This window comes from Desmodus rotundus, chromosome 11 (assembly GCF_022682495.2).
Source record: "Desmodus rotundus isolate HL8 chromosome 11, HLdesRot8A.1, whole genome shotgun sequence".
NCBI lineage: Eukaryota > Metazoa > Chordata > Mammalia > Chiroptera > Phyllostomidae > Desmodus > Desmodus rotundus.
The window spans coordinates 96,325,867-96,350,999 of NC_071397.1; the positions used below are offsets into that span (position 1 = coordinate 96,325,867).

The 25,133-nt window shown below is 44.7% G+C and overlaps 1 protein-coding gene across 9 annotated transcripts in view; it reads left to right on the forward strand.

Annotated features, from left to right (window-relative positions):
* The window catches only part of ARID1B (AT-rich interaction domain 1B), a 404,641-nt gene that overhangs the window by 271,684 nt on the left and 107,824 nt on the right, over positions 1–25,133 (forward strand). For all 9 annotated transcript variants that reach the window (XM_053914215.1, XM_053914219.2, XM_053914216.2 and 6 more), the window contains one exon: positions 11,920–12,163. In XM_053914215.1, the coding sequence (XP_053770190.1) occupies positions 11,920–12,163 (244 nt within the window). The remainder of the gene's footprint in view (positions 1–11,919; positions 12,164–25,133) is intronic.

Genomic DNA, 25,133 nt, shown 5'->3' on the forward strand with positions numbered 1-25,133 from the left:
ACAATGCCATGGGTAGAAACATTGTTGAAAGCCTGTGTTCCTAAACACAGCACGGGCAGTCCTCGTCTTACCCGTCACAGAGCTTGTGAATGATTGGTCCAGCTAGGTTACCAGAAACGTGGAGGAAAAACCTGCCTCACTTGCAGAGTTTCGTTTCTCTCTGGGTTGTGTCTGGGGTTCCATTTTTAAACCCGATTCCGAGGGGGCCAGCAGAGCCTTTGCCAGCACCCCCTGGGGGGGTGGTAAAATGGGAGGACCCGGTTCCCTTTGCAGTCTCCACTGTCTCCGCCACTCCCTCTCAATACCTCGATGCCGCTGATGTCGTGGGCTGTGTCCCACAGCCTCTCTCTCCCTCATGCCTAATAGTGGTAATAGCTCACACTTGGTGAGATCTTGTGGCTCCGATCCCTTTACTTACAATTTCTCGTTTTATTCTCACAGCAACTCTTTTCAGCAGGCATGAGTTTTTCCCCATTTTACAGACGAGGAAGGAGAAAGACAGAAAGGTTAAGTGTCTCTCCCATGGTCCGTTAATAAGTGGCAAAGCTGGGGGGTGAACATCAGCCGTCCTCCCCCAGAGTCTGCACTGTGGCAGATGCTACCAATTCATTAAAACTCGACATGAGACGTTCCGCAGGAGATAAATGTGACCTGGGATCGTGGGGGAAGGAATTTTGGAGCTCGTCCTGGTGGTGCAGATGTCAGGGAAGACCTTACCCTGATAGCAAGGCGGCCCTTGGGGAGAAGTAGGGCTTCATGGGGTGACCAGGGCAAGGTTCACTTCAGGTTAGTCTGGCAGCTTGTTGGCTGTCAGGAAGGCCAGTAGGACCTCGAAGCTACTCCACCTGCTCTACCGTCTTTTCCAGCCCCCTCGCCTCCGCCGCTCCACAGCGCTCCTCCCACACTCATTGCCCCCTTTTGATCTTTGCTTACTGCTGCTGCACTAGGCTTTTCGAATGTGCTCGACTCTGCTTACAGCCCACTACTGTCTTCTGCCTTCTGTCCTGCATTAATTACATACGGCTGCATGGGGGTTTTGTTTACTTTCTAGCAGCATCGTTTATGATATTCATATTAATACTTTTAGTTCTAACACATTCAATTTCACTGCCATATAGTATCCCAGTTTCTGAATACATCTATAAATATTTAATACTGCTAGAAAATTAGATTGTCTTTATTTTTTGCTATTATAATACTGAAACTGCTTCTGTGCTAGTGTATCTCTCCTTACGTCAGGTGACTGCGTACAATAAACCTAGGAGTGGACTTTCTGGGTCATCAGACGATCGCATCTTCAGCTCCCTACGATGCTTACAGATTATTGTTCAAAGTGTCCGTATTGAATCATATTTCTACTAGTTGTGTCGGAAAAGCATGGAGTGCATATTTTTTTCTCCCCGATATTTTATAATCATGAAATCTCAGCTGGAAGTATCACTGTCATTTAGTGTTGATAAGAGTATAACTTAATCATCTAATAAAGGAACTTAAGTTGCACCATAAAGCATGTGTAGGAGAAATAATTGCCTTGAATCATGTAAAAATGAAAGGAGGCAGGATAGCTTTTTCCAAACAGAAGAATTCTTAATAATGTAGCAATAGAAGGAATGAAGTAAACAGAAAAATCAACATGTGAACAACAGAGTAACACTCCAGGCAAGGTCCGCTGATAAAACTAAAATTAATGGGCAGTATTTCAAGGAGAAACAGGATGTGCACAGAGTTTTGTACATTTCCCCCCAAATATTTACTACTTACTGTGTGGTTTTAACTCACGGCGTTAATTCCCATAGATTCTTCGATACCCCTCCTCCAGGAGGTGGGGCTTAATTCCTCTTCCTTGGGTGTGGGCTGGACTCAGTGGCTCCTTTCTCCTGCGTGAAGAGTGTCACTGGGCAGTGGAGAAACCTGGCAGACATGGCGATCACCCAGTGGTCAAGCGCAGCATCCCTGACAAGTGATCGTGTTGCTGTCGTACCTGCTCTGCTTCTCTGGCAAGGACACTTCACTTCTGTGTTGTTCTTCCCCAAAACGTATGACGCCAGCCTAACCGTGCGAGTGCACAAAACCAAACAGATTAAGGACATTCTGCCACGTACCTGACAGGTGCTCTTCCTGTGTGCTGAGGCTGTGAAAATGAGGAAGTGTTTGAGAAGCTGGGGCGGATCTAGGAGGTGAAGGACACACGGTGAACAGATGTAGAATGCTGTCCTGGGTTGGGTCCTCGGAGAAAGACATTACTTGGAAAATAGGAATTACCTGTAGTTTCCATGATAGTATTGGACCAATGTCAGTTTCATAGTTTTCATAAGTGTGCCATGGTTGCTGTGTAAATTTTACCGTTTAGGGAAGCTAGGTGAAGGGTATGTAGAAACACTCAGTACTGTCTTTGCCACTTTTGTATGAGTCTAAAGTCATTTCAAAATAAAAAGTTGTGGAAAATCCAGTGAAGGATGCATAACAAGTATGTATGTTTATGTGGTTCATGTGACTGGGGAAAACATCAAAAATAACTAAGTTACTGTTCTACAAATAAAACTTCCTGTTATTCCACGTAGACTCGGTATAGTTTGTGAGTTGTGTGTTTTTCTGTTTTATTTTTGTTTGTTTCTTAGGTTGCTAATTTATTTGCAGTTCCTATAGGTCTTACTGTTTTAAGGTATCTCATTGCTTTGTACGGAAGAAATAAATGTCTCCTGAGGGTTCATGCCTTTTCATTAAGTTTTATTTTCAGAACTGCTACGTGCTAAGCATTTACTTCTAAACAGTAGTGTTTATACCATGAGGGATGCAAAAGGTGGTGTTGATTGCTTTTCTGTTACAAGGATTTATGATGCCTTCAGCAATAAACACTGGTGTCAGTAGAGAAACTCAAAATCTTACATACTTACAAATCTTGTCAGTTTGTCAGTTTGCTCTCAAAGCTCCTGTGCTATTCCGATGTATCGCTTTGTACCTGGCATCGATGCTTGCCAGGCACCAACTCATGAACTCGACCCCTCCTTCAGCAAGCACGTCGTTAGCTGATTTCCCCTTTGTAGCTACAGGTATTGGGAGTCATCACCAGCGGTTTGGGAGTGGAATAGTTCAAGAGTATAATCTGTTAAAGGGCAACATTACCCAGTTAGTTTTCAGACACCGCTGTGCAATTTTCAGGGTAAGGGGTACGAGTACATCCTCCCTCACTCCATCCACAGGTTCTTAAGCATAACCGAAATGAGTAGTAGGGAGTGCCGACAGCTGTTTAGGCCCTTTCTGTCATTGTTGTTCATGTGTTTGTTAAATTTTATGTAATGCTGAAAATACAGATTTTAAAAATATTTTATGAATTTATTGTTAACTGGTACCTATAATCTTAGTCGTGTTTAAAGCATTCTTTGTTCATAAATACTTGAAAACGTACTTTTTTCTTTTAAATGTTTCACATTTCTTAATTGGCATCGCACTGTGTTTCTTTTCTTTCTCTGGTAATGTTCAAACTGGCCTTTTAGACTTCTGTTGGCTCCCTGGTTCCTAAAACTGTAAGCCCATGTTCCTTGGCCTAGGCGTATGAGACCATTCCCAGCCGCGTCCTCTCGCTCTGCCTTCCTTCTGGCCTCCCTACTCTCCTCCTCACTGCTCCCTGCACGGCAGGTGCCCTCCCAAGTTCTCTGCCTCACACACTGTTCTCCCTGCCTCCTGCCCACCCCTCGTGCGAAGGGCACATCTCCGCTCCCAGCCTGGGCCTGCCCGACAGCAGCCCCTGCGCCAGTGTGCTCTAGCTGGAGACAGACTGCCCCTATTCCAGGACGCTTACCACTTCTCACCTTCGTCATAGAATCCCTGCTTTTTATTTGTTTGTTTAGCTGTTTGTGTTTCATTATTGAGACTCCGTGAAAGAAGGACATTTGAGTGTACAAGGTCACATATTGTAGGACAACTTACAAAACGTTACCCACCTGCAAAAACCTCCCTCCCCCATTTTTCCTACCTCCTCCACCACCGCACCCACCCACCCCTGGGCTCCACCTGCAAACCCTAGGTAGGGCGCACCTGCCCAGGGGTGGCACTCAGGACAGGTGTCTCCCACCCTCCAGCTCCAGTGCAGCTTTAATTTCACCAGTAGTCGATAATTTGTATTAATAAGTGCATTCTTTAAAATGCCTTAGCTCCTGGAATAAAAAGGGCCAGCAATTAGTCACACTCGAGTCTTTTTTAGCGTTTTCGGTACTGACTTGGGCCGTGACTTGAGGTCAGAAAGGGTCTTGGCTATGTGAGACAATGAAATCAATTAAAAAACTTTCCAGTGGGTAGGAACAATGGATGGGCGCTAACAAGATGCTGTAGGTTCCTCGTGTAGGAGACTGCCTGGTGGCCCTGCTATTCAGAAGGTGCTAGAGCAGTGGTAGTCACAGCTGTTGCTGGAAATGACCCCTGTCCGGCTCGTGGTCGGTGCCATGTGTGAGGGCGGTCCTGGGAGTGTAACCCAGAAGAACTTGGTGTTTCCAGATGGAGCTTAATCCCAGTTTCCATTCAGCCAAAAGACAATGATGAATAAATTCTCTTACCAAATTATTTTTAAGTTTGAGATTGCTCACACTGTGCCAGAGGACCTATTTGTGGTTCTTCCTGGCCTCTATAACATAGCCGGGCGTTAATAGTGGAAGAGCAGAGATTGTCCCTGGGCGGAGTTCAAAAACAGAATAATTTAGGACCCCCCGAGGCCTGTGCAGTGGGAAAAAATTCCCTTACATGATGCATATTTCATACTGAGGTTGTTTACCACTTCTAAATTTAGAATGGCAGCGCATTTCCTGTTAGGAGATTTAACCCAAGGACCTCTGAGGCTAGCTTTTATTTCAGGTGCTGGTTTTTAAAATTCAAAGGAACTATAACCATTGTAACAATATTTGCTTATGATAGCATGCTTAACTCTGAATTCTGCTTTTGTAAAGTATCAGTTTAGCTGATTATCCTATAAATGTCCTCTTCAAATGAGTTGCCCGTAGGGGAATATTTGCTTGAGAAAGAATGCAAGTGAATCAGGTGAAAATCATTTCCCCAAAAAGGGGTTCTTGGCTACCTCTCCTAAACGATTTTTTGACTCATTAATTTTTCTTATTATCCCTGGCTGTGGAAAAAAGATTGTCATTTATGGAGCTTATGACTATTTTAAAATTAGCATCAAACATTATTTTCAGTTGACCTCATACATCTTAAGGCTATGCCCTGCATAAAATGTCACATGTAATAAAGAGACAAATATTTGTTATGTTTAAATAGAAAGTGAAATATATAAAGCATGTTTGGAAAGTCACTCTAAGGCTACAAATTAGTGCTTCAGCCATTTGCTGTCTAGACCCAGGAAAGGGCAGGGACTGTTGGGGGTGTCTTGGAATATACTATCATTACACATAGGTTCGTGCTGTACAGAATACACTCTTTATCACACATAGGTTCGTGCTGTACAGAATACACTCTTTATCACACATAGGTTCATGCTGTACAGAATACACTATTTATTACATATAGGTTCGTGCTGTACAGAATACACTCTTTATCACACATAGGTTCGTGCTGTACAGAATACACTCTTTATCACACATAGGTTCGTGCTGTACAGAATACACTCTTTATCACACATAGGTTTGTGCTGTAAAGAATACACTTTTTATCACACGTAGGTTCGTGCTGTACAGAATACACTCTTTATCACACATAGGTTCGTGCTGTACAGAATACACTCTTTATCACACGTAGGTTCGTGCTGTAAAGAATACACTATTTATTACATATAGGTTCGTGCTGTACAGAATACACTCTTTATCACACATAGGTTCGTGCTGTACAGAATACACTATTACATGTAGGTTCGTGCTGTAAAGAATACACTATTTATTACATATAGGTTCGTGCTGTACAGAATACACTCTTTATCACACATAGGTTCGTGCTGTACAGAATACACTATTACATGTAGGTTCGTGCTGTACAGAATACACTATTTATTACATATAGGTTCGTGCTGTACAGAATACACTCTTTATCACACGTAGGTTCGTGCTGTACAGAATACACTATTTATTACATGTAGGTTCGTGCTGTAAAGAATACACTATTTATTACACATAGGTTCGTGCTGTACAGAATACACTTTATCACACATAGGTTCGTGCTGTAAAGAAGCCTACAAACATCCTGGAAATTGAACCGTCATTGTGAGGTTTTTCTGTGTCTGTCACGTATTGGCTCAATTCTAATAATCAATTTTAAGTAGGATTTCTCTCTCATGTCCAAATGAAGGTTTTAAAGTAAGGTTGGTAGGTATGAAGTGATTTCACAGTGCGTTTCTAAAGAGCTAAGTATCTAATAAGACTGGATGCTTGGTAATGGGAAACAGAGGGCTGAGTATTCATTGCTCGGTTTTAAGAACAAAGTCAATCGTTTTCAGTAGAGAGCTTGTGGTAAATGTTTAGAAATATTTGCATGTGCTGGCTTACTTGTATAGTGTTTGCAGCTGTATTTTACTACAGAGCTTATAAATTCAGTGACATTCACCAATCACTGCCTTGGAGAAAGTTAGGGTCTAGTTGGAGAGAGAAAGAAAAACTGCACGCCTGACTTTCATACTTAATATTCTAAGAAGGAGAAGAGATACTATTTCTCCTTCTGAAGACAACTGAGGGACTTTTCCAAAGGCCATCGAACTGGCATTTTAACCTGTGCTTCACACCCATGGGAAGTCACAAGAGAAATCATTAACTGCATCCTATTAAAATCCTGAAACAAGAGACCCGAGCGCATCTCATTGATTGGAGTATCTTCTCCGTCTCTAACTCAGTGTTTATCCTCCGCTCTCTGGGGGCGCTTCTGAGCAGGAGGTGCCCAAGTGCATGCAGCGCTCTGCAGTTCTGCCAGGGCCGATCCAGTGCCATCACCTAACTGTACCAAGAACCATTGCTTAGAGTATTTTGAGGTTGATTTGCTTTTTTAAAAAACCCCACTTAATTAAGCAAGGGAGTAAAAGTTTCTAACTCTCTCCCGGTTCTGTTGGACAGTAAGAAGACATCCCGAGCAGAGACTGATGTTAGACTTTAATAAGACAACTTAGTAGATAAATTGAATGACATCAGAACCAGCGATGTATGTATGTATTAGTGGAAAGTTTTTAGGGAGGATCCTATGTAGTATGTAGACATGACAGAATATTTACACTTAATTATGTATGTTGGTTCTGTATGTATGTAGATTTCTAAGAATTCTTCTTGTACTCCTTCTTGGTGATGTATTCCCATATACTCTCCTCTGTCTCTGCCCTCCCTCCACCCTGCCCCACCATATTGAATCGGGAGCTTATTTGTGGTCTGTGTCAATTCCTAAGTGTTTTCTCTTGTCTGAGTCCGCCAGGACTGTTACTGCTCCCCGGGGGCATCTCATCTGAAGCCCAGTGCGATCTCGTGTACTTGTCAACTTGGGTTAGAATGAAAAGTTTACGTGGGCAGAGGGTGGAGGGACGATGGTTACAGAGAAAAAAGTCTTTGCACAAACTTTAAGTTAAGTTATAGAGTGAAACAGCCTTTTTTTTTTTTTTAAGGCATGGAATTAATAAACAAACCATTAGTAGTAGGAGTTATATATTACTCTAGTGTGCTGGAAAGTATTCCGTATTGTGAGTGATGTCAGATGTTGAAAACCCAACTTATTAGCGAGATTTTGCCAAATCAAATTGCCATGGTAAAATACTGAACTTACTCTACAAGAGCCCAGGAAATCTCTGCCTTCCCCTCCCTCGGCCACGAGAGGCAGGTGTAGGGAATGCTGTGGGGGAGGGGGACTCCAGCCCCTTAAAAGAGCCCTCCCTGCAATTGCCTGAGCTGCCAGTGTACTGGCAAGATAAATGAAAGCACTGTAGCTTGAAGGTGTCTTGGTTGAAATGAGATGCAGTAGGTCTCTCTCTTCTTCACAGGCATCATAGATCTGATAGTACTTACAAAAGAAGAATCGAGTTGGTGCCCCGCTGACTAAATTGTCCTCCAGAGGAGTATTAGTTACAGAGCTTCTTTGTTAACTAGGCTGAATGTTTAAACCGCTGTTGAACTTCTTTTATTAACATGTTGTAAGACAGCTATCCATATGGATGCCCTAAGTGTCTGCAGGGTGGGAATATTTCTCTATAATTTACATATAAAAGTTACGTGTGTGTATAACAGTAACATAGAAATTATATCTTTTTATTACTCTTCTGTTGCACTGAGGTCTAGTCAGCACTGAAATTCTGATGACATGTGAACACTGAGAAAGCCCCTGTTTTTATATTTTTCTCTTGATACTTCCTTCATCAGCTTGTTGAATAACAGAAATGCTTTTCCTGCCTTTGCTGCTTGAATGGAGCTCTCGTAACGCCCATCCGTGTCACTTTTCAACTGTGACGTGGAATTTTAAGGGAGGACAGGGAAGGAATTAATAGGTCATGTGGAGAATTTTTAAATTTTCAAAGTAATTTGTTTTTTAATGAAAAAAGATTTGCAAAAAGTTATTTAACTTCAAGTAATTTTTAAAAAAATTAAGTCTTTTCTGTGTTTAATTCTATATGTAGTCTATTAGAAGATAATGGCTTTATATCTAGGTTTCAACCAATTTTTTTCTCTAAAGAAGCATAAAAAACCTATTTCCTCCTAGCTGATTTTTGTCTGATGGCCCCTTTGTTCATTGGTGATACACGTTCGCTAGGTTTTAGAGAACGTATCTCGATGTGGAGCCCCCGCCCTCCCTGACGGAGGATGGCGGTGTCCAGTCAGTCCCATCTTGGGGAAGCTCGAACATTTCCTGATGTTCTGAGGGTCACTGTGCCGTTCAGCTGGGGCCGCATCACCCTGGTTCCCAGAAGGCGGAGGCCGTGGCATTCGGCCACACTTGAACACCATGCTCTCTGACTCCCGGCTCTGCATCTTTTCTGGGGAGGGCCAGCGAGTACGTACCTAGGCTTGCAGGCCACAGGGTCTCTCTCACAACTGCTGTCCCTTGTAGCCTGAGAGCAGCCACAGACAGAGGAATGGCTGCGGCTGCATTCCAGTAAAACGTCACGGACTCCCAAATTTGAAGTTCAGGTGTTTTTCGTATATCACAAAATATTACTTTTTTGATTTTTTTCCTTTTTGAGTCATTTAAAAATGTTTGACTTGTGGGCAGAGCAAATACAGGTGGGGTCCAGTTTTAGCCCATAGGCCACAGCAGTGTCCTGCCTTAAAGAGCTATGCCCCCATGTGTCCCTGCGCACGTGGTTAGGAAGGGACTGCCGTGGAGGCAGGGCCCCAACCACGCTTCCACACGCCACACCCGCCCCAGCGCTGAGGCTGGGCCCAGAGAAGCCAGCGGCCAGCCTGGCGGCAGAGGTCTGGAGCCCTGGCTGTCCTCGTGGGCACATCAGAGAGTGCGTGTACGTTCCCTCCTGTGAGCCCAAGTTTTGTCTCTGGGAACTCAGAGAAGAGCCTGGAGTGCAGACGTGTGAATGCTTTCTCTGTTCCTACTGGCTTCACAAAGTTGTGTTTTGCTGGAAGGTCTGATTCCAGCTATTGCAGTCATCCAGTTAAATACAGTGACTTACCAGCTGAATATGTGCAAAGTCATGCATGTCGTGTGTTCTGAGTAAAAATGTTCACATAGTTTTTTTTCTCTGAATTCTGAAGATACAGTTGCGTTTGCCCCATTTTATTTTGAAGATTTAATGATAGTTTCTCTAGGGTGATATCTTCAGTCTGCCCTATTACTATTACATTTGTTATTCACAAGCACGGTTATGTGGCATTATTGAGGATTATTTCCATTTTACCTGGAAAGATGTGCAAGAAATTCTTAGTGCAAGAAATTTTTGTTTTTCTAAAATACTCATTTTTTGTGAGATTTTCATCAGCTACTTTTCAGAATATACATTTTTTAAATTTTATTTATTTATTTTTAGACAGAGGGGAAGGGATGAAGAAAGGGAACAAAATATCAGTGTGTAGGTGCCTCTCAGGCGCCCCCTACTGGGAACTGGCCCACAACCCAGGCATGTGCCCTGACTGGGAATCGAACTGGTGATCCTTTGGTTCTCAGGCTGGCACTCAATCCACTGAGCCACACCAGCCAGGGCTAGAATATATTTTTTAATCATTGGCAATTTTGGTGTTAGGAAAAGAGAAGTTAATTGTATAAAATGATTATATGGCTTTCCAGGAGACCAGGATCTTAGCCCTGAGTTTGCTTTGTGACATTTTGGGTAGCCTGTAACCTGTTCTCCTTTACCGGGCCCCTTTTGTACTTGCTGTCTAGATTCATTCTTCAAAGCTCAAGCACCTTCCCACGCTGATTTTCAGAACCCTAGCTTTAGAAGTTGCAGGACTAAGCAGTGAAGGAAATTAAACGTGAAGATAGTTGAAAGAGCGGAGAGTGCTGGTCTGCGCTGAAGGGGCTTTGTAGACAGTGGCGTTTCTGACTCCGTGCTGCGCTCTGTAGTCCTGGATTATTAAGACAGATATTTTGAACACTGCAGCGTGGCCTTTGGGACCCATTCCGCACCTGGCTGTCAGTCTCCACAGGGATTGCAGACCCACTGACGTGGGAGGCAGCCCTCGCCGCAGGCCTGCCCGGCTCACTGAGCACCCGCTGGTGGTGGCAGTAGGCTAGGCCCGGGCACCACAGCGGGGATGGAGACCAAGCCAGCCTCTGCCCTCCTGCCATGCTGGAGCATGCGGAAGGCTCCTTTCCTCCTCTCTCCTCTCTCATCCACCCTCCTTCGTCTTCAGCAGGTGCCATGTGGCCTCAGTAGTGTGCCCTTCAGTAATAACTTTGAGCTTCAGGTTCTGTATCTGTCAAGTGGGGGTTTTAATAATTGCCTTAGAGGTGGTTATGGACAATTTCGATAACATTACAATTGTTTGTGTAGCTTAAAATTGTTTTAACAGTAAGGCATGATGTTAGGATTCATTTCTTCTAACATAACCCCAAAGGGACTTATTTTCACAATATCATATAAAAATACACAGTGTCTCAGTTGGTTAGAGCGTCATCCTGCCCACCAGAAGGTTGTGGGTTCGAAATCTGGTCGGGATGCATGCAGGAGGCAGCCAATCTGTGTGTCTCTGTCATATCGATGTTTCCCTCTCTCCTCTAAAATCAATAAGCATGTCCTTGAGTGAGGCTTTTAAAAAAATACACATACTCTTATTTTGTTATAAAGGCATTTATGTAATTACTTAAAATGTGATTAATTTTCACCACGAGCTTTGGTTAAAATTTTGACTGCTATTACATTGCAGTATCCTAGTTTGAAATTCGAACAGTCCTCCAGTGTTGACTTTCACATGAAAAGATCCAAACCTATAGTTGCCAGCTAGGGAAGTGGTCATTTGAAAGTCAGGCTTTCCATTCAGATGGTCAGTCGTCACCTAGCGGCTGTGTCCGGTGGCTCTTTGAATGGTTCGTTGGATGAGGGGCTGGCAGCTTAAACTTGCAGGGGTGTCCAAACTTTTCGCATCTCTGGGCCACACTGGAGGGAGAACTTTGGTCTTGGGCCACACATTTATAATACCTTGTAACACGTAATCACAAAAAAATCTCATAATGTTTTAAGTTGGGCCACATTCATAGCCATCCTGGGCCACATGCAGCCCGTGGGCCACAGGTTGGACACCCCTGGCTCAAAGCAAAGATGTCAGATGGTTTTGTGGAGTACAACTTCATTCATTTTTTAGGGATAGATCAGATCTTATAGGTTCAACTTATAAGAGACTTCATCAAAGTTTTCTAATATCAGGTGGCTATGCTCTGAATTTTGGGTGTTATCTAGGAAAACTTCATGGCTGAAGGGGATTTTCAAATAATGTTGATCAGGTATTGGTCCAAATATACAGTGTTCTCTGTAAACACATGCGATTTCTTTCTTCCTCCTTTCCTCAGGACCTGTCTGGCTCCATCGATGACCTCCCCACGGGAACGGAAGCCGCCCTGAGCTCAGCAGTCAGTGCGTCCGGGTCCACAAGCAGCCAAGGGGAGCAGAGCAACCCGGCTCAGTCGCCTTTCTCTCCACACGCGTCCCCTCATCTCTCCAGCATCCCTGGGGGCCCATCACCTTCTCCTGTTGGCTCCCCTGTAGGAAGCAACCAGTCACGGTCAGGCCCAATCTCTCCTGCGAGTATCCCAGGTACTCCCTTTCTCCATAATCGTCATTTTACTCTGAAGGAAAGACTGCCCTAGTGTTTATCAGTAGCAACTCATATTCCCTTACGTTTTTGCTATTTAAACATCTAGTGAGGGGCCCACATATTAGGAACTGTGTGAATCATCTATCACCAAAGTGCAAGAGTTCCAGTTTCAAAAGTAATTCACCTCGTGAGTATAAATACCCAATTAATAAAACCACCAATCACTCTGGTACCTTCAGTTTGCACATTTGCCTTAACTTATGCCAGAAAACTATTTATTTTGTCTTAGCATATATTTTGTGATGATTCTTTTAAATAAGATCTCTGTTGGTAAGTGCCACTGAGGTGAGACTGTTGACAAGTGTTAGCCTTCATTTGTATGGTTCTACTTAATTTATGCCATGGCACTCACTTTCTAAACTATATTTAGTATTTGGACTTATCAGTGTCTTAGTTTGTTGACACATATTCAAGACCCTTTTGCTGATACAGACATTACCTCCTAATTCTGACATAAGACGTTTATGTTCTCGTTAACTCTTGGGCTCAGCTGTTTCGGTGGCCACACTGCTTCTGGGTCTCCTGCTTCCTGTATTGTGAATTTGGGATTATCCGTCTGTATATTTGTCATTTGCCTCATCATCACCAATCTTTCTTAGATTGAACTTCATTCAGACCCACCAAGCAATGAGCTTTCCTTTTTAGCAAACTTGAAACTGTTTTTTTTTTTTCTATGAATTTTGTAGGTGGCTGCCAGAAAATACTTTCTCCTAACCTATCAGAATCCATACTGATCACTGATAAATTTTCTGATAGTTTATTATCTTGGAAGTGTGGATGGTAGTTTTTACCCCTTTTTACCATTTCACACCTTTTATTTTTTTAAAAAAAATCTGTATTATGAGGTGTTTTATATATGTACGAACATATGTATGCACCTATGTAACATGCTAATTAGGAAGCATAACTATCAAACAAATACTCGCGAGCGCCCGTCCAGTCCAGGGGTGTTTCCCGTGGCGTTGCGTCTCCGTGTGTTCTCCTGTGTCATCTGCAGCCCGTATGTCTCCCTGCCTCAGACAGCCTCTGATTGGTCTTTACTCATTCTTCTGTTTGGGAGGATTTTAAAGAGTTTTACCACAAACTTCATTTATAGAGTATATATCGTTAGTTTTATTTAGTTTTGAGCTTTCTGGATTTGTATCATATTTAGAATAATTATAGAACTCATCATCTGAGCCGAGGCACTTTGAGCATGTACAGGCTGCTACTTAAAATTACGGTAGCACAATAGGCACAGACCAGGAGGATGCTGGGCAAGTAGGAACATGTGGCCCAGGTCATGCTGTAAGTGGCCTTTGCAATTACTCCTCTGACTAAATGTCATGTTTCTAAGAATTGTCCATATTTTGGACGTAGCTATAACTTGAGTACATTTTGATCAAAGCATTTTGATGTTATCTGTCTTTCAAAAATATTTGTCCTCGTGGTAATCGTAATAAAACCTGGACTAATCCTCTTTAAGCATTTTAAAGCTGTGACTGCTCTATATTTCAGAATTCCTTAGGCAGTGTTTAGTATCGTGATGGTTTTTGAGGCACTACCTATCGCAACATTGGAAAATTGTACGTAAAACACTGTATTTGTCAAAGAAGAACTCACTCCTCCTTTTTGAATTGAGTCAAAAGGACTTTTCCTAATGCATATATGAAAACTTTCCTAAGGTGTGAAAATATTGTAGTTTTTCATTCAAAACCCCTGGTGTGAGTAGTTCAGTCTGGTCGTTTTTATGCGTATGGTCATCATTCCAGATGATGGATTTCAGTGTGGTAAAGAGCTCGCTGGGGACACGTGCTGTCACGCACCGTAGAGGCGGTGGCCCAGCAGATGGGGTTGGCCTCGGAGTTCGGTGCTTGGTTGTGTCTCGTGCAGGTACCCACGGGGGTCAGTGGACTGTGCGTCCCGTGACCTATTGGCACCGTCGTCACCCACGAGGCTGCTCCTTCTCAGTCACCCCAGGGCAGGACCCACTTGAATTGATTCTCTCTGCTGACTCCCCGGGAAAGTGAGTTTTTAATAGAAGGTGTTCTTCTTTCTTGGAATTGTTTAAAGCTTATAGCTCATATTTTAAACTTGTGCCAGAAATGCTGACTGCCCAAGGCCTACTCGTCCTTTCGCCATCCCAAGTCAGCTCCTCCGTGCCTGTGTCGATGTGGTGTTCGAGACAACCGTTCGGTGACGTTCAGGGAGGAAGTCCCACAGCCGAAGTCCGCTTTTGGGGGGAGCATGCTGTTCAACTCAGTCTCTATGGAGTATGAAGCTGTATAGGAATAGAATCGGGTAAAACATGACAAACAATATAGGTTAATGTTAGTGTTATTTTATGAGGCATAACCTCGAGAAAATCTGATAGCAGTGTGGGCCTTTGTTCACATTTCTGCCTAGTGGAATTCCATTGGCATTTGAACTGGAAGGACTTTCATAATCATCTGATCTTACCTCCTCATTTTATTTTATTTCTACTTTTTAATTATATTTTATTGATTATGCTTTTATGGTTGTCCTGATTTTTCCCCCTTTGCCTCACTCCACCCAGCACGTCCCACTCCCTCAGGCATTTCCCACAACACTGTTCGTGTACATGGGTCATGCATATGTGTTCTTTGGCTGCTCCATTTCCTATACCGTACTTTACATCCCCATGGCTATTCTGTAACTACCTGTTTGTACTTCTTAATCGCTTCACTGTTTTCACCCCTCCCCGACCGCCTCCCATCTGGCAACCATCAAAACGTTCTCTGTGTCTATGATTCTGTTTCTGTTGATTCTGTTTCTGTTCTGCTTGTTTGTTTATTTTGTTTTTTTAGATTTACTTGATAGATATGTATTTGTTTTCATTTTGTTGTTTATATTTTTGATCTTCTTTCTCTTAAAGAAAACCCTTTAACATTTCACCTAATAATAGTTTTGTGGTGATGAACTCCTTTACCTTTTTCTTACCTGGTAAGCTTTTTGTCTGTCCTTTAATTCTAAATGATAGCTTTGCTAGGTAGAGTAATCTTGGTTGTAGGCCCTTGCTTTTCATCACTTTGAATATTTCTTGCCAATCTTTTCTAGCCTTCAAAGTTTCTTTTGAGAAATCAGCTTACAGTCTTACAGGGGCTCCATTGTAGGTACCTAACTGCTTTCCTCCAGCTGCTTTTAAGATTCTCTGTTATTAACCTTTGGCATTTTAATTATGATGTGTCTTGGGCTGGGCCTATTTGGGTTCATCTTGTTGGGAACTCTCTGTGCTTCCTGGACTTGTACATCTATTTTCTTCACCCAGTTAGGGATGTTTTCAGTCATTATTTTTTCAGATAGGTTTCCAGTTTCTTGTTCTCTCTCCTCTCCTCTGGTAAGCCCATGATGCAAATGTTGGTACACTTCAAGTTGGCCAGAGGGTCCTTACACTATCATCATTCTTTTAATTCTTTCTTCTTCTTGCCGTTCTGATTGCATGCTTTTTTACTTTCTTATTTTCCAGACTGCTGATTTGATTCTTGGCTTCATCCTCTGTAAGGTTGAATCCCTATAAATTGTTCAAATTGTTCTTTACTTTAACTAGTGTATCCTTCATTTCTGACTTTTTTTTTTATGGTTTCCATGCTCTTTTTATGCTGTTGAAGTCTTACTGAGTCACTGAGCATCCTTATAACCAGTGTTTTGAACTCTACGTCTAGCACATTGCTTGTCTCCACTTTGTTTAGTTCTTTTTCTGCAGTTTTGAGCCATGTTTCTTTGTCTTCTCTTGTGGCAGCCTCCCTGTGTTTGTTTCTATGTGTTAGGTAGAGCAGCTATGTCTCCCAGGCTTGGTAAAATGGCCTAATGTAGTAGGTGTCCTGTAGGGTCCAGTGACACAGCCTCCCCTATCACCCAAGCTGGTACTCAAGGTGCGCCCACCATGTGGGCTATGTACTCCCTCCTGTTGTAGTTGAGCCTTGATTGCTATTGGCATATCCAAGGTCAGCCACCACTTGTGTTCTCTCTGGGGTCACACAGCATAAGCTACAGAGCCATCTGCAGGTGGCGGCTACTTGTGCTGGGCTTTAAGGAGCCCAGGTGAGGCTAAGCTGTGAACCAAGGCCAGGCCTGGGGCAACTTAGTGAGAGGTACAGGGTTCACTAAACCCAGATGCTTATTTAAGATAATTTAGGAAAACCTGAAGCATGAGCCAAGACAAGTCATTCATATGGAAAAGCCACTGAAAACAGCTTGGGTGGGCCAGAAAGTTGGGTGGGGTGAAGCCTCAGGGAATCACCAGTGTGGGGCAAACAGTGTGGGCTGGGAAGATGTAGTCTCAGATATGGCGCTGCCTGCCAGCTCTGTGACTCTCTGTGGGGAGGGCTCAGAAAAGGAACAGTGGCCTCCGCCAGCCCTTCTGTCTGGGAGAAAGGTGTTCCCCCCCCCACCCCCCCGCCCCGAGCTGTTGCCCTTGTGCTGGACAATTCCGTTCCTCCCCATACATCTCTGATGCCTTTCAGTTGCTACCGCCGTGCTGGAGCTCAGAGGGGGAGAGACTGAGTAAGTCTGTACCTGCCACAGAGTCCAGCAGTTTGTCTTCCACAGCCTCAGTTCCCACTGATTTTTGCAGCCAGAAGTGACGGAGACTTATCTTCCTGGCACTGGAACCCCTGGGGTGGGGGCTGGGGCTGGGGCTGGGACCCTTCACTCCTAAGATATCTCTGCTGATATTTCTCTGCCACATGCAGGTGTGGGCCCAGCACCATTCTGCCCCTCCTACCAGTTTAGATGTAGTTTCCTCTTTAATTCCGTAGTTGTAGGACTTCCATTCAGCTCAACTTCTGACAGTTCTGAATAATGGTGGTTTATAGTTTAGTTGTAGTTTTGATGTGGTTGTGTGAGGAGGTGAGCCATGTGTACCTACACTGCCTTGTTGTTTACTCCTCATTTGATAGCCACTGGCTAGCTGTGTGACCTTGGACAAGTGTGTGGGCCTCGCTGTGCCTTAGTCTCTGCATCTGTAAAGACAGTAACCGCATCTCGTAGGGTTTCTATAGAGATTACTTGTGTTAATTCACGGGACGCAGGCGCATTGTAAGTGTTCAGTGCCTGTTCATTGAGATGAGGGTTATTGTTACTGTTCAAACTGAGATCTAGAGACTTGTCCATGGTAATTGCTCTCCAGAACAGCAGAGGCTTCGAAACCAGAAAAGCCGGCATTTGTGCTGTCGCCTCCCAGACCCAACAAGCAGAGACAGGGACTGAACCTTTATGGGTGCTTTATTCAGATGGTCATTGATCTGAGAACGCGGTGGGTTTGTACCCTGACAGACCGTCTTAAATGCCATTTTAAAATGGCCCTCTTTATAAGGAGGACAAAGTGTAGGTAAAGGGTTCGGAATTCAGGGAAAAGTTCATTGGATTTAAAACACCGCATTATCTTGCCCTGGGCGATGGACGTCTCACTCTGGAGCACAATGGCTCAGATACTGTCTTGAGTGGCTTGCAGTCTTCCTGAGGCACAAAGGTGGCACTGCCTATGGTCCCCTGGAGTCGGGGCGGGTCACACCTTCAGTTCCAGGAACAACAGCTTTTACGTACCTTGATTGCTAAGCTTATTAGCTATGACTTAAACTACAATTTTCAAACTTTTAAGGCCCCCATCAGCTTCTGATTCTTCATCCAACAGGACCCTTGCACAGTTCAGAAGATAACGTACAGTAGTCCTCCCTACCCACCACGGACACTTTCCAAGACCCCCAGCATGTGCCTGAAACTGCTGGTGGCACAAACCCTGTCTGCATACACTGCGGTTTTTCCCATCCAAGCACAGCGTTGCACTTAAAGACAGCTCTTTGCGGCTTCTCTGGCACACATGAATCACCAGCATCACCGCTCTTGCACTCGGGACCTGTTATTAAGTGAAGTGAGTGTCACTTGGACACAAGCACTGTGATACCAGACAGTCGATCTGATCACTGGCGACTGAGTGACTGCCAGCCAGGCAGTGTCTGCAACATGGAGACGCTGGGCAAAGGTGTGACTCTCGTCCCAGGCAGGACAGGGCAGGATGGCGGGAGATTTCATCATGCTACTCAGGACGGCACACAGTTTAAAACGTACACGATTTGTTTATTTGTGGAACTTTCTGGCTAATATTTTCAAGCCACCGTTGCCTGCGGTAACTAAAACCCATGGAAAGCAAAGCCGTGGCTGAGGGGCCATCACTGCATGTGAAGTTTCCAGGGATGATTTGCCGTGTTTACTAAGGTGATGGAGTAGGACTGCTAGAACTAGCCATAAAATCGTGTTTTCACAAAATCGAATCTCTTTTTCTTCTAACTTGGAAAAAAAGATAGGTCAGCAGTTGCTCTTCTTGGGGGTTTAGTTCTGAGAAGGTTAAGAGAAGACCAGGAGACCAGGGGAAGACAAGACTCTAAATCTTTGTTTCACTGCAATCATGGGCAAATTGATTTCGGTGTGATGTGATAGGCAAGCGGTCTAGCGGAAAATTTAATAGTAGATGCAGTTCAAAACCCTCGGCTCACACACTGTTTGCATGTATTGAGACATCAGCCAGCTGCGATCAATACCACCCTCCCTCAGTGGCCTTGCCAGGACCGCCACATGCAGGCGAGGCAGTTGCACATGGGTCCCAGAGGTGGAGTGGAGTGCAGGCTGCCCTGCCGGGGAAAGGGGGGCCCTTCTGAAGGCCATGCTGAGGAGCCTCAGAGCCCTCTGCACGCTGCCCCGGGCCCCATGGTCATCAGCATCCACTCTTGAGTCCCTACAGCTAAGCCCATTCAGACATCCTCGTTGGAATATTTTTTCATAGATGCTCATCAAAAATTTTCTGTGGTGTTATTTTAAGGGGATTTGTTAAAAAAAATCATGCAGCTTTTTGTTGAAAAATTTTTGGTCTTCTGTTTCCCTCTACCTAGCCTATACACCCTCTATTTTCTTTCCTTTTCTTTTTTTTTTTTTAATGTATTTGTGTGAACTTGGCCATAGGTAGTAAAACCACATTTTAGAACTACTCATAGAGTTGGTTTCTGTTTTTCTCCATTTACCTAAATGCAAAGACACCTTCCCTTCTCGGCCAGTGAGGCCCAGTTGGCCATCTCACCTCCGCCTTTTTTCACTTCTAGGCCTTATGTTCGTATTTCATCAATTTGTACCTTTGACCCTAAGATAGTTTATGCTGTACCTCTGTTTGCTTCTGAGTCTGTACCAATGGAATAAAAGCTTCAGGGAAAGAGCACGCGGTTTCCCGCCCGGGGCAGGGTGCTCAGACCGCTGTTTGGAACTTCCCTTTGTTTTTCTGTATGCAGCCTTTTGCTTTCTTTTCTCCCCCTCCCTTCCTCTGGTTCCCAGGACCAACTTGTGTTTTGTGACCTCACCTCTCTCCCATTACCTCCCACCATACCTCGCTACGGCCTTTCCATGTGTCACAATTGGCCTTTCGATCATTGTCTCTCCATCAGGTCATTGTTGAAATGCGCAGCTGTTGTGTGGCTGATAGCTGGGCGAGGTAAGGCCCAAATGTTGTGGGGGCTCTTCCCAGTGCTGCCTTCCCGGTGTTTGTTGAAAAAGAGCAATCATTTTCCTCCACGGCTGCCCTGGTAAATGAGATTGACAGCCGATGAGAAGTGTCCCAGCACTAGATAAACAAAGCGCAGTAACGCATCCTGAATGGCTGAGTCTGTTTCTTGCCTGTTAAACCATCTCTCCACCCCCTGCAAACGTGCCCTCCTATCGTGGGCCTTGCAAATGTCGTGAGTGACATGGGAACCACCGCTGTGACACACTGGCAGGCACGGTTGCCCTGGCACCTCCCTCCCTCCGTGGGGCTGTTCCTTGCTGCACCCTTTGCAGAGCAGGATGGAGATCTTCTGTGGAAGGAGCCCATGGATTCTCCTTCTGTTTGCACATTACGGGCCGGCGCTGCCGCTCCCTGTAAGTTAGAAGGTCGAGAACTCAGCCTGGTCAGTCTAGCCAGCACTCGAGAACAGAAACGTATATGTCACACATTCCCCCAGTGCCATCGTCGCTTTCCTTCTTTTAACTTAGCTGTTTTCATTTCTCCCTCCTTTACATTGACGTGTTTATATTTAGAGAAAGAAGTGAAATGTCTCTATCTTTTAAATTGGTAATGTGCACCAAGACACACAGACATTTAAATCAAATCTGAAGTCCATTCAGTTGGTTCTGAAATATGTGATATTAAGCCTTTTTTTCTCCTTTTAATAAATAACCCCAGCACACTGCGCTTTTGCTGCTTCCTGAGTTACAGATGCCCCGGAGGGATTCTCCCTGGGTAGGTCCTGACTGTAGCAAAGGCCTTCCCCCTGGGTGGTGTCTTAGTGCAGGGTAGTTTCGCTGGTCTCACCTCCAGCGCCAGCCCATCCAGCTTACTAACAAAGCAGAAATGTAAATACGCCGGACTTTGTAAAATGTTTGTTATTGGCCAAAGGCTTTTGTCAGCTTTTTCTTCCGTATGCTGTAAGCAGCCGCAGTATTTAAATATTAAGAAGGGTGAAACTACGGTGGGGGAGGGGGAGGGCAGGCAGATATTAACTGTTCATTGCCTGGCCAGCGTTTTCGTTTGTGCAAACTTCCAGTGTTTACACTGCTGGGGATAGTTCCTCAGATCGAAGGATAGTCAATTCCTGAACAGATTCCCCCCGCCCCCGCCCCCAGTCTTTATTTTAGCATTTGGCATCGGTACCAAGTCCAGCTTCAGGAGGAGTTGTCACTTTCACCTGAGAGCAGAAGGACTCCTGGTGGTAGTAGATCAGGACGGGGACACAGAGCAGGTGTTCACGTTAGTGTCAGGACGGAGACACTTGACTCCTGGCAGTTCTTTCTCCCGCACCGTACTGGGTGCTCATTATGAGAAGGCTCACCAGACAACATCTTCCCAGCCGTCACAGACAAAAACAAAGTTTCATCAGAAATAAAAGTAAAGCTCTCACTTTATAAGTTTGTGTGCTGTTATGTGAGGCGTCTCACCTCCCACCCTGCCTGTCCCCAGACTGGCTAAGGTTCAGGGCTATGTAAGAGCTGAGAGGGAAAAGGGAGAGGAGCCTTTCGTGAATATATCAAGAGCTGCCCTCATTGCGCTGATCTTTTTCTGTTTCCTCCAGAAGCCCTCCTTCCCCTCCCTGTCCAGTCTGCTGGTGCGTCCTTCACCCCCGACCCCCACCCCTTCCCCCACGAGCCACACACCTGCCTCTGGACGGACCTGCTTCTGGGTCCACAGCACCAGAGCCCCTTACTTATTCACTCATCCCAGAGAGTAACCTGAGTTGCTGCCCTTTGAAAAAGTGACAGGTTTTAGAAATGGCTTTGCCAGAGATCGTCCTTCCATTCTTCTGAAGCCACAGTGAGTCTAGAGCTGGGCTATCTGAACTGTTCTCGCGCCAGCTCCTGGACGGCGAGCCAGGCCCCCAGCTCACCAACCTGTGGTGGTGAACCTGTGCCCTCAGGGGAATCTCAGACTCCAAGAGTGAATTCCAAAAACAGTGGCACCTAATAGCTGCAATGCAGAAAGTAACTCGCTGGGCAACGTAGCGGTGCATTTAGAGCTGTTCCATGTAGGTGCCCACCCAGTGCTGCCTTTTCCTTGCAGGTGAGAGCTACGTAGTTTTCAGTAGGAGCTGATAGCTGTGCCCACAAACAAGATATTTGGGTTAGAAAACTAATTTTCCTGCTTCATTTGACATTCAGACAAGCAGATTCTGGAAGGATGCTATAATGGGAAAGAGAAAAATGAATTGCAGTTAGGAGTTAGTCATAGGTTGTAGTGAGCAGGAAGGATCTGAGAGGAAATGATGGTTCCTGGTCTAATTTGTCAAGATTAGTGCTTGTAAAATGAACACCAGAGGGTGCAAACCAGGGTTTCTCTCCATTTTTCATCTATTCCCCTGCATAGTTTAAACTCTCAGGGGTCAAGCTAACCCATCTTACATACTGTGTTTTTGGACTATAAGATGCACCTAGGTTTTAGAGGAGTAAAATTGGGAAAAAAATTTGGAGCAAAAAATGTGGTAAAATTTTTAATAACATAAATAACATAATATTTCACCAATGTAATGTAAGCTACATTTGGACTATAAGACATACCCCCACTTTCCTCCCAAATGGGGGGGGGTGTCTTATAGTCCGAAAAATACGGTAAGAAAATTTTCCACTTTTTAATTCATTATTGTGAAATGAAATTGTGGGTAGAATTATGAGCTTATTTCTGTATGTAAGCGGTTCTACCCCAGTTTCCTGTCATGGTAACATTAGTAGACACTCTAAAATGGCATTGCACGTGATGACAAATTTTTTATTTGAAAGTCTGCAGTCGCCCTACCTGGTAATCCTACCTTATTTTAAAACATCCATCAAGTGTTCTCGTTTGGCTTTTCACGAAGCAGAGATACTGCAACAGCTTGTCGTGAGGACGATGCCTGCTGCTTATTGGCAAGCTGAGCAGGAGGGGAAAAGCGCTGAAACACAAAATGCCATTGATATATCCATGTTTTTAATCTGTGGCAGCCCAGGAAACATCAATTCAGCAGTTCTACAAACCAGAGAACTTCAGCCAGTGTTTTTCTTCCCTTACAAAGTAAAATATTTTGTATGTTATAGAAAACAGTAATTGCTGATCCTTTCCAAATGATGCTTAGAAACCCTTCAGAACACAAGGATATGTTCAGTCTTATAGAGACGTGTGATTGCAGCTCTGTATGGTTCACTAGGAGATATTAGCACCCCCCATTCCTAAAATTCAGACCGGGATCCTGGCTACAGAAACTCAGTACCTCGGCCACGAACACTCTCCTGCTCTTCTAGAGGGCAGGTCCCCCGCTGCTGACCTGCAGGCAGAGTCTTGCACTTAGAGCCACTTCCCCAAGATTCTGAGTTCCTCTTCCCTTTATAGGCACCCCCGACCCAAGTCAGGGGTTCCAGTCATTGGGAAATGAGCATTTCTCCTTTTTTTCAAAAGCAGAAATCTGTTCACTTCTTCCATTTCAACAAAAGTCAAATTAAGCCTTTTCTGCGTCTCGTTCCCCCACATTCAGAAATAAGACTATTAGGACTTTCTCAGGATGCACATTCCCAGTGGGTTTTGCTCCCCATCTTAGTTAAAATTAAGTTACATCGTTCCGTTTACACTCCCCTCTCATTTTCATCCCCTTTCTTTGGGCTTCTGCACATGAAAACGCGGGAGAAAGCCTGTGCCTCGTTCTTGCTCTATAAGGCGAGCGGTGAGGCTAATGTGGTTGTGTGGTTGACCCGGCAGCCCACCCCCACTTCTCCATCTGTCCACGGTAGCAGCGCTCCAAAGGGCCTGCTTACTGTTCGCTGTCATTGCTCACGCTGAGTACACTGTCAGCGCCCTCAACGTCTGGCTCTCGACTCAGGCGTGTGCCACCACTCTTGAAATGGTGTTGGCCTTGACCTGCTCTGTTTCCTGTCTTCATTCACTGAGACGGAGGAATCGGGATGGAGGGGTACAAAAGCTTGTTGGAACAAATTTCAGCATAGAAGTAGAAATTTCCAAAATCATTTGGGAAATGGCAATGAAATAAATATTACTTACAGCCAAGATGTTCCTGATGACGATTTCAGAAACTTCTGATCGGTGTTACTGTGTTTTCTAAAGGGAGTAAGTAGCGGTTGTGGAAGGAACAAAACCATTTTACAGGGAGTATTATGTTCTGCCCTAACTTCCAATAACCCCGAACCAGGATTATGATGATGTGTTGATTGATTATAGCCGTTAAGTCTCTTACTAATCAGTTTCATCACTTATTCTCAATTCACACAGTCGCACCTTTGATTTCTCTCCCAGAACAGGGTGATATGGGTTGTCATTGACTAATGAAGAACAGAATTGGTTTCGGCGTGAGACAAACGGAATGCCGACACCAATCCTAAAATGCATTAATCTTTAATAACCCACATCTGCATGTTTATAAATGATATAACCAGGGATTGTTCGTGCTGATATTCTCCCTTCCAAACAGAAAGTGACGTGGGAGTTTGTACTTGCAAACTACATTAAATGCACACAGCTGAACGCCGAGAGGGTGACCTTGCTGGAGAAGCCATGTGGGTTGCTGCGCTGGGTGGGTTTTTTCAGAAGTAGCCTGTCCCACCCTTGCTGTCAGATAAACCAGGTGATGTCCTGAGGACGGCCAGCTAACCCAATTGCTGGATGGTTTTTTTCCTGATGTATTGTTCTCTTTCTTCCACTGGTTGAGCAGAGCATTGAATGTGTGTTATGCTGCATGCCTGTTTTCAGGGGCTGGGGAAAGTGTACTAAACATAAGTGACAAAGGGCCCTGCCCTCATGAAGCTTAAATTCCCGTGGGAAAGACAGGAAATAGGCAAATAAGTACCTAACTTATTGTCAGGTATTGTTAGAGGGGAATCAGGTTGCTTCTTTAGATAGCAGTGAGTAGGAAAGATGCTCTTACAAGTTGACATTCGAACTACAGTCTCAACGCAGGAAGGGCAAAAGCAAGCCGTGTGATTGTCTGGGAGAGGGGGGTCCAGGCAGAGCAAAGAGCAAGTCCAGAGGCCCTGAATCAGTCATGTGGTTTGTGTGTGAGCAGGAGACACCCCAGGGTCACTGGGGCCAGGGCCTGGTGGGGAGGGGGCGATAGGGGCAGATTGGGCAGGCAGTTAGACTAGAAGGCCAGCCCATGCAGGGCTTCATATGTTATGATTAGTATTTCGTCGTTTATTTCCAGTGAGATGGGAAGGCACTGGAACGTGGGGAAGGCAGGGACATTCTGGCTGCTGTGTGGAGAGCGCTGTCCCAGGGACGGGAGGAGAGGGACGGGTCAGGAGGCTCCTGCAGCAGCCTAGGGAAGGGAGGGTTGGTCGGGGCTGGATGTAGTGGGGTGGAAGGTTTTTGGTCCCAGAAACTGGTGGTAAATGGTGGTTCTGTGCAGTGGAAGATGGAGC